At 37.0% G+C, this 10,104-nt stretch overlaps 2 protein-coding genes across 2 annotated transcripts; both read right to left on the bottom strand.

Moving 5' to 3' along the window:
- Nucleotides 1-598: 598 nt before the first annotated feature.
- LOC122103664 (olfactory receptor 6F1) lies at nt 599-1,525 on the bottom strand. Its single transcript, XM_042674223.1, has one exon. The coding sequence runs from the start codon at nt 1,523-1,525 to the stop codon at nt 599-601; it is 927 nt and encodes a 308-aa protein (XP_042530157.1).
- A 6,024-nt stretch (nt 1,526-7,549) lies between these two features.
- Nucleotides 7,550-8,518, bottom strand: LOC122103920 (olfactory receptor 14A2-like). The gene has a single exon (XM_042674605.1). The coding sequence runs from the start codon at nt 8,516-8,518 to the stop codon at nt 7,550-7,552; it is 969 nt and encodes a 322-aa protein (XP_042530539.1).
- Between the last annotated feature and the right edge of the window lie 1,586 nt (nt 8,519-10,104).

Raw genomic sequence — 10,104 nt, 5'->3', positions numbered from 1 at the left:
TTCATGATGTTCCCTCATTAATGCAATAAATAAAATCAATAAAATTATATCATTCATTTTATAAGTCAAAGTTGGGAGACACTAATTAAATGTGATTTTTGTTTAAAAAGTAATATATGCTTATACTAAAACATTTTATTCTCATGTAAGAATGTATCAATGTAATTTTTTCCAAGTCTTTCAATTTCCTTATGAATGGTACAATTACAATTCTTTCTGATGGAACTGTAGGATTCCACTGTGTACATATACCACATTTTCTTGATATATAATTTGTGAGGGAGGAGGTGAGGAGGGAAAACTGGGAGTAAGCAAGGAAAGTGGCAACAGTGTTCAAAAAGACATGTGCTCATTTCTTGACTTATGTACCTCTAACCCCTCTGTACATCACCTATACAATAACAATAATAAAAAACAAAAGAGAATGTAGAAACAGTAACATATGATTAATATTTTATAGTTCCTTTTGAATTATAAGGTTGTTTTCCCTTTGCTCTCTTCTGTCCTTGAATCAAAGATTCTGATTTTCCTTGATCCTACATGTTATCTCTGCAGAGATACTGACTACAATTTACAAACCATTTGTTATGTTGGAGATTCATTTCCTCTTCCATTTCTTCAGAAGAGTTTCTCTGACTTCCTTGTTGCGTAGAGTATAGATGAAGGGATTTAGCACTGGAGTCACCACTGTGTTGAGGACATGGACAGCTTTGGTCAGATCTAAAGCATCTTTGATGGATGTCCGAACATGAAGGAAAATGGTGGACCCATACCAGATGAGCACCACAGTGAGATGGGAGGAACAAGTGGAAAAGGCTTTGCTTCGGCCACTGCCAGAGGGGATTCTGAGGATGGTGTTGATAATATATATGTAGGAGACCAATGTGATAAGACAGGAACTCAAGATGACCACAAAAGCAATCCCAAAAGACACCAGCTCCACTGCCTGTGTGCTCGTGCAGGCCAGGGCTATCCAAGGTGCAATGTCACAGAAGAAGTGATTGATAGCACGAGGGCCACAGAAGGATAGGCTGCTGATGAGTGCTGTTGGCACTGCAATGGCCAAGAAACCACAGACCCAGGAGCCTAGAGCCAGCTGCACTGAGAGAAGGCTGCTCATGATGGCCCCATAGTGTAGAGGAAAGCAGATGGCCAGATAGCGGTCATAAGCCATGGCTGCCAGGAGAAAGTATTCTGTGCAGCCTAATGAGAAAACCAAGTACATCTGCAAAAGACAACTTGCAAAGGATATAGTCCGGCTTCTCCCCACCAGAATGGCTAGGGCTTTGGGGACTGCAGCTGTGGTATACCAAATCTCCAGGAAAGAAAGGTTGCTCAAAAAGAAGTACATGGGGGTATGTAACTGCTGGGAGGTACTCACCAACAACAGGATAGCCACGTTACCCACAATTGTGAGTAGGTACATCACAAGAAAGAGCATGAAAAGAGATAGCTGAAGGGCCTGGGTCCCCGGGAAACCCAGTAAGAGAAAATCCTGTAGTAAAGTCTCATTTTTGGTAGTCATTACTTGGTTTATATGGTAGGAGAAAGAAGCACAAAATGAGGGATTTGGTCCAATCATGCAGTCCTAGAAACATAAAAAGAAATTTTTTTTTAGCTGGGGGCCAGTGGCTCATGCCTGTAATTCTAGATACTCAAGAAGCTGAGATCTAAGGACTGCTCTTCTACACCAGCCTAGATAGACAAGTCTGAGTGATGCCATTTCCAATTAACCAGCAAAAACCTGGATAGGAGTTGTGGCTCAAATGGGTAGAGCCTTCGCTTAGAATGAAAATAAGCTAGCAACAGCACAAATCCCTGGGTTCAGGCCCCAGTACCAATGAAAATACACACATACCTATGTACATACATACATACATAATACATTCATATAAATAAGATGAAGTGTGATATTTATTGCCTGCCCACTATGTTCTTGAAGCTGACAGTTAATATCTGCTATTTTAAACACATACATTATAATATGTTATGGTAGTTTAGGAAACTAATATGCAATAAATAGTAATGATGTGCAAAGATTTTTACTGATGCTTTCATTTCATATCCAAGATTCAAATCTAGCCTCTCTGCTGCTTCCATGGTCCCAATCCAAGCTCACAAAATGCTGGCAATTTCATTTGACTCAGTAGACCTTCTGTGTGGCTTTGAAGGAAGGAATACATGTAATTTAGTCTTTTACAGAAACTGGCCTCTTAAAAAGTCCTTGTCATTAATCATGCTTGGTAGATAATGATTCAAAATTGATATTTTAATCATGAGCTCTGTCTGCTGAAAGAATAATTCATAGTAAAATATAAACATTAAGAACATAGTTTCAAATGATTTTAACTTCTCAAGCCTGCACAATTTCATATTTAAATTTATGAGTATGAGACTTTTTCTTCCCAACAAAAGTCCATATTAGACAATTCACTTAACATCCAGCTTTCTGAGTTGGGGATATCCTGGATAATATATGAAATGAGAAGAAGACAAAGACAGGAAACCATTTATATATTATTTCTTAAGATGATTCTTATAAATTATGTCTGAATACTGTTTTTAGCCCAGTCCCCATGAATTAGAAGATCAGTATGAAAGATACGACTGTTATATCTGCAAGTAAACTTGATTAGTAATTAATAGGAATGTTCTGTCTTGGGCATCAGGTTTCTACACTCCTCAACACCAAACTTCCTGCATAAACTCAAATTTGTAGCCCAGGCTAACTACGGCACAGGAATCAGGATGTCAGCTTTGCTGAAATTTTCCCCTCTTCCTGCAGCTGTTTTTCTTTTTATGTGTATGTTTTTAAAATTTCCTATGATAGCAAAAGAATCTAGATTATCATCTCATCAATGAAAAATTATCTTAACTACTCGATGTGGCTCAGAACAACAGGAACTAGAAAAGATAGCCAGTCATAAGTAATGGCTTTCCAAATTTTCTTGAAGAAATTTCAATATATATTCAATGTGCTTCAACCTCTCAGGAGGAGCAGGTGTCTATAAGAGAAACAACTAATTCAAGAGTCAATGTGAAAATTGCTTTCTCTTTATTGTTCAGTAGTCCTGTTTTGAAACACAAACTTTAAGGATCACCATGTTTTTATAATGAAAGAAACAGTAAATTGGGGTTGAAGCTAAGGCAATTGATAAAACTGCAAATGCTGGAAGATTACTCTCTTAGCTTCTCCTTTCTCTCCCTTGATGACCCTCTAATGACAAGTGTTCTGACCTATATCCAGAGACAAGACAGAACAAAAAGAAAAACAAAAAGGAATAGCAACCAATAAGAGCTTGCTCAATTTATTGCCTAACCATTTTCACCATTATGTCTTTTTAGTCTGCCAGCTATCCTTTGTTATGTTATCTCTTGTTAATCTGTTATTTGTATAGTATTGTCAGCCAATTTTCTTCAGAATGAGTGAAGAAAAGAAGTTTCTTTCCTCTGTTACAGCACTTAAGACAGTGTGAATGCTAGTTTACCAGTCAGTGACTGACATGGAACATGAACATTATCAATCCTAGATGCATAATTTCCTTACTATGATCCAAGCTTCACAGATGAGGAAACTACCTTTAGAAGTGGGTGGTCCAAAGTGGGGAGTGAGAACCTTGAATTTGATCTCAAAGTCACAGCATTTAAAACATGGTAGATACAACTTGTGGTTTTCTGAAAATCCCTCAGACATCTGGTTGGTGGATTCACAAAGATGATAGTTTAATTCATATTAAACTGAGAATTTCTGGTCAAAAGACTTTGTATGAAATGACAAGGATTTAATTTTTCTGAGTATGGGATTTGAACAATTATATTCATCTATTTTATTTCCCAGATTTAAAGTGCAAATGTTGATAAGTTAAAACTGGAGAGTAAATATAATATCTGCCATCATATAATTAATAACATCCTTATATTTACTTTCAAGTAAGTCACCAAGTTTTCCAAATATCTCAAACTCATGTGAACTTGAAACAGTAATCATGTTCCATATTTAAAAACCTGATTTTTATTGTTCTATCAGTAAGTAGGTGTTTTTAGTGTGAAGTTTAGGACAATCTAAATGAGATTCAGTGCTTGTAACTGATTCTGGGGACATTGCAGGAGGATCTCAGGCTTGATGTAAGGCTAGAGAGATCCTGTTTCAGAATCTCCCATATAAAGTTAAATAAGAGACTTTTTAAAAATTAACTACTATTTGATTTTTAAAATTAAGCTGGGCTCTGGTATATCACACCTGTAATCCTAGCTACTCAGGAGGTTGAGATCTGAGGATCACAGTTCAAAGCCAGCCTGAGCAGGAAACTCCATAAACTCTTATCTCCAATAAACCACTCAGAAAACTGGAAGTGGTGCTGTGGCTCAAGTGGTAGAGTGCTCACCTTAAGCTGAAGAGCTGAGGGACAGCGCCCAGGCCCCGAGTTCAAGCCCTGTGACCGACAAAAAATTATCAGAGTAAAATAATTGTGTTTCTCATTCATAGACAGTTTGATTGTTGAATACAGAACTTTTGTTTCACAGAAATAGCCACTATGTTATGCAAAGTAACTACATTTAGAATGTGTCTGATTTTAAGAAGACTTCACATGCTTGTTAAATTTTAGGTCAATTATGATGGATCTCTCACATAACACAAATATGTAATTAAAAAACTGGTATAGATTGGATTAAAACTTACCCAGGTGCAAATTCCTCCCCATAAAATTTAATAAACTCCATACATTGTGCCTTCTGAATGTACCTTTGCCCACTTTTCATGACATGATTTTATGTAAAAATACAGTATTCTGATTGAAATAAATTTTCTCTCTCCCTCTCCCTTCCTCCTTCCCTTTCAGTCTTCTCTCATTTCCTTATGTTATACTTTATTTCTTTTTTCATTCATCATAGTTTAACTCCGTCTCCTAAGCTCTTAGAAACTTCTCGTTACGTTTCTGTCTCTTCTTTGTCTTTTCCATCAGATCCTTTCCTGTCCTAGTTACCTTCACCTTCATTCTGGAGTCTTAACATTTTCTCCACTTCAGCAAAGTGAGATTGACCTGAAAACAATTTGTTATTAAGGAGCTGCTTGTGTTGGGATGAATCCTCTGGAGCTTGGTTCTCTCTCTTGGGTCATTAGGTTTAGTTCAAAGATATATGAACTTATACTGTCTTTCTAAATGGATGGCTGCAGAATCTTTCCAAATATTTTATTTTTAGAAAACCATTGTAAAATTACTAGATTTGTGGAAATGAAATGTTTTTAGTTTTTTACATATAATAATAATTTCTATTAATTTATAGAATGAGACTTTTTTTCTTGAATGAGCCACAAAGTTTAAAGAGTCATGAGAAATAAGATCCAACAAAGATTAAACAACTTGATTTTTGGGAACCTAACTCTTGAGTAGACTAAGTGCTTAGCATAAACAAGACCTGGGTTCAATTCACAATAGTCCCCAAATAAAGGAAGCAAGTTTGAATTAACACATAAATTCATAATGCATCATTTTTGTACTTTGGCCAAATATATCAAAGAAATCTGTAATCTTACCTACTCAGGAGCCTGAAATCTGGGTATGGCAGTTTGAAGCCAGCCTAGGCAGGAAAGTTGTGAAAATCTTATATCCAATTAACTACCAAAAGAAAAAAAAAGCCAGAAGTGGAGCTGTGGCTCAAGTGGTAGAGCACTAGACATAAGTAAAAAAGCTCATGGAGAGTACCCAAACCCTGATTTCCTTTTTCTAATCTTCCATAGCTGCTCACTTTATGGCAACTTCTGTAGCCAGCACCTAGGGAGACAAGGAGTCAGGAGGAGAGATTGGACTGTACCAGATAAGCATAGAATTTCACCAACTTCATCTTCTTTACTTGATGCTTGAGGGGGTATGGAAGGGCACAGGAAAAAAGAGGAACACAAGGTTCTCTGGCAACTCCTGCATGATCAGGATACACCTGCCATGCTTCCTATGCTGGCCTGGTTCATATCACTGACAGCCAATTCCATGCCTGCATTAGGAGGCCCATGGACATTTATCTCCACTCTGACCAAAAAATAGATCATTCACTGTGGAAACAATGGTTGACATGATGTGTATTCATCTTAATCTCTTGTTACCAAATACCCAAATCAGAATTGAGTGTTCTACGTGTATTGGATTCCAACTATCACTGAACACTGTGCTTAGAACTAGAAAGTTTAATCTAGAAAGTATTGCAATAATCATAGGAATATGTTCAAATGTCCATTCCTAGACTGAACAGGATTATGAAATATTGAGAGGAAAAGATTGCAATATGGGTGGGGAAACAAGGTTTTCACAAGTTTACATCATTCAGCCATATATTGTACTGCAAACAAAGCAACCAAATCATCTGTTACAGAGATACCAAAGTTATTCTAATCAGTTACAATACAGATAATCAAAATTTATGACATTTATGATTCTATCACTTTTTCGTTTATTAGCAATCAGTCTTCTAAAGGAAAAAAATCCTCAGGGCTTTGATTGTCTTTTCTTGTGATATAAAACACCTTTTAGGAAAAAAGAACAGTGAAAAGTAACTAGAGAATTATGCAATAAATACAATATTATCAAAATGCTTAAAACAATAAAATGTTACCAATATAAATATAAGTAAAGCTAGCTTATGATTTCTGTCTCTTCTGACATTCTTCTCAGTAAACTCTGATAATAGGTTCATGTTTACATTGAGGACATTTGTTAAACATATTGCGTTTACTGAGGGACAGAACACAAAGTGGTGTGACCTTTAAAGTCTATCAGGAAAAAACATAAAGATAAATTAATGTGTTAGATGTGAGAAAAGTTTCATTTGAATTATACTTCAGGATAATGTTGATGTCATACAAAGAAGTTGTTAGATGTTTGATGTTTAAAGACATCATTGACTATATTGCTTTCCATTTACATAGTTAAACTGAATAAAACACCAATAACATAAATGAGTAGAGCACAACATCAATGAAAATTCACAGAAATGTTGGATTATTTTCTTAACAATTAACAATTAAATGCAAAGTTTAGAAAGTTATTCTAATATGACACAGAATTTCAGGGTACATTATACAGACTATATAGATATATCTTTCTACTGGAGGCACTAGTGAATAAACAAAGCAAATCTCTCATGATTAATGTGACTTTTACTATAGTTTTGACAGACTCTTTTTTTTGAGGGGGGGTCCGGTTGTGGGCCTGAAAACTGGCGCTGTCCCTCAGCTCTTCAGCTCAAGGCTAGTGCTCTACCACTTGAGCCACAGCCCCACTTTCGGCTATTTTTTTTCTGCTTATGTGGTGCTGAGGAATTGAACCCAGGGTCTCATGCATGCAAGGCAAGCGCTCTACCACTGAGCCACCTTCCCCGCCCAGTTTTGACAGATTCTATAGCTTGTCTTTAAACTCAGATTAAAAGCATTAACCTTCACTGACAGAAGTAAAACTCATTCTGAATCACAGTCAGGAAACAAAAAGGATTTTCTTTTCTTTCTTAATGACTTTCCAAAGTTACAAAAATCGTTCCCTGTTAACTAAGAGGTGCTCTGTCATAGGCACAGACACTTGGAGTTGCTGATGGAAGTGAAATTCTTAGCCTTGAGTCTCTGGAGCAACCTCAGCAGAGCCCATTTCATGTCACTGTTCCTCAGGCTGTAGATGACAGGATTAAATACTGGAGGCAATACAGTGTAGATCACAGAAAGCAGTCTGTCAAGAACTGATGGTGTACTTGAAGGTGGTTTGAGATACACAATACAAGCAGTTAGCATAAAAACAGTGAAAACAAGGAGATGGGGGAGGCATGTGGAGAAAGCTTTGGACTGACCTTGAGTAGTAGGAATCTTAAACACAGTGGAGAAAATATAAACATAGGAGATCACAATGCAGATGCAGCAAGACACGCCTGCATAAATACCAATTGCTATGCTTACATATACTACAATGGGTGTTTGAGAGCATGAAATCCTTAGTAATGAGGGAATATCGCAGAAAAACTCTGGGATCACGCTGGAGCCACAGAAAGGCATGGAGAACGTGCCAGCTGTGTACACAGCTCCAAAGAGTCCTCCAAGGGCCCAGGATGCACCTGCCATCAGAGCACAGGCCCTGCCATTCATGATGACCTCATAATGCAGGGGGTGACAGATGGCCACATAGCGGTCATAGGACATGGCAGTGAGGACAAATGTTTCTCCTGCCGCGAAGGAAGTCATCAAGAGTATCTGGAAGGCACATCCCAGAATGGAAATGGAATTGTTGTGTGTGAAGCTGTCAATAATAAAGTTTGGGACTGGAACAGATACAAAAGAGACATCCAACAGAGACAAGCTCCTGAGGAAGAAGTACATGGGTGTCTGGAGCTTCAGGTCCAGGGTGATGAGAGCGGTGATGAGGAGGTTACTCACGAGGGCTGTCAGGTACAGCAGCAGGAAGAGCACACCATGGAATGTCTGCAGCTCGGGCACGTCAGAAAACCCCAACAGGAAGAATCCTGTCACCAAGGAGACATTGGCCATACTGGACTCTCTTCACTGCCTGCCAAGAGGGCAGATACGGAAGCAGGTTACAATTTGCACAGAAACATCTATGTGTAACCGTTTACTTGGGAGGACTCATAACTATGTTAGTTAGCTCTGAAGTTGCATACAAACTTCATTTCCTTTTTCCTTCCTCTAACCCAATCGTTTTCTCTGTATGTCAGTTTCTTTCCTTCCTTCCTTTCTTTCCTTCTTTCTTTCTCTCTCTCCCTTCATTCCTTCCTTACCTCTCTCCCTCCATCCCTCTCTCTCTCTCTTTCTTCCTTTCTTTTTCTTCCTTCCTTCCTTATTTTTCCTTCCTTCCTTCCTGTCTGTCTTCTTTCTTTCCTTCCTTCTTGCTTTCTGTCCTTCTTTCCTTCTTCATTCCTTCTTCTATCTGTGTCCTACCTATCTAATGTTCTATGTATCTATCTGTGTGTATGATGTATAAATGTATGTATGTATGTATCCCTGTCTGTCTGTCTGCATCTATCTATCTGTCTGTCTGTCTGTCTATCTATCATTATCATCTATCTCTTACCTTGTTCTCTATCTTTTATGCTATAAATCTTGGGAATTGTACATACTGAGAAAGTAATCTACCTCTGGCCTACACCAGCAATATCTACTCAATTGTTTTTCATGCAAAGTAATTGTCAAATTAAGATGTAAAGTACTCTTGCTTTTCTTTCTTAAATTTTGAGACTGAGATTTCAGAAGGACTTGTTAGTTATTGGTGCTCTCTTACGGACTCTTAAGGATTCTCTTTGGAATGCTCAATTTATTCAGTGATCTAGAACAATAATTAGAATGTTTTCAATATAAAGTAATGGTTAAAAACAAGAATAGACAAGACAAATACCCTATGTGATCATTGGATAGCATGCATTTGTATGGAAACAATATACTTCCCCCTATAAATATGTACAGTTGCTACATTTCAAAATTTTAAGAAAATAAATAGCAACTAAAATCCTAAAATGATATTAAGTAGTCTTCAGAAATTCACTTTATCCTCAACCTTACTATTCTATGAATGGGTATAAATTCACTAAATATCAATGTTGTCCCAATTTACTGAGCATTTACATCAAACAATTTGTCTTATGTTTCAAGACAAATCCTTTTGCTGTAACATAAACTTAGATTCTGCTTTTCATGAAAGCATTGACTTCACAAAAGACTGCAGATGCCCCATGATATAAAAACTTGGGTTTTGAGCTTTTGCTTTGTGTCTGTCTCATTGCCTTAACTTTGTATTTTTGATAACAAATTTATGTACTTAGTACTTATTAAAATCCATATGGTACTATACACATTCTGTGAGATTTTTCTACTAATCAACCATAGAAATGACTCTTGAAAGTATAGTCTTCTATTGCCTTAAATTGTGGGTCAATTTTTCCTCCATTCTGTATTTAGGCATGATTATCCTTTAAAGAGAATTCATGTACTCAATATCTGACTTTTGTAACTGTACCCTCTCTGTAACACCTTTATAATAACAACTTAAAAAATGGTCATTCATCCACATCCAGTAATTCTTTTCTTCAAGGTTAAAGACATTTAGATAATGGTAGCCAAAG

Source organism: Dipodomys spectabilis, unplaced genomic scaffold, assembly GCF_019054845.1.
Source record: "Dipodomys spectabilis isolate Male_0828 unplaced genomic scaffold, ASM1905484v1 ptg000019l, whole genome shotgun sequence".
In the NCBI taxonomy this organism is placed as follows: Eukaryota; Metazoa; Chordata; class Mammalia; order Rodentia; family Heteromyidae; genus Dipodomys; species Dipodomys spectabilis.
The sequence above is the reverse complement of the archived record's forward strand: the minus strand, read 5'-3'. Positions and strand labels throughout refer to the sequence as shown.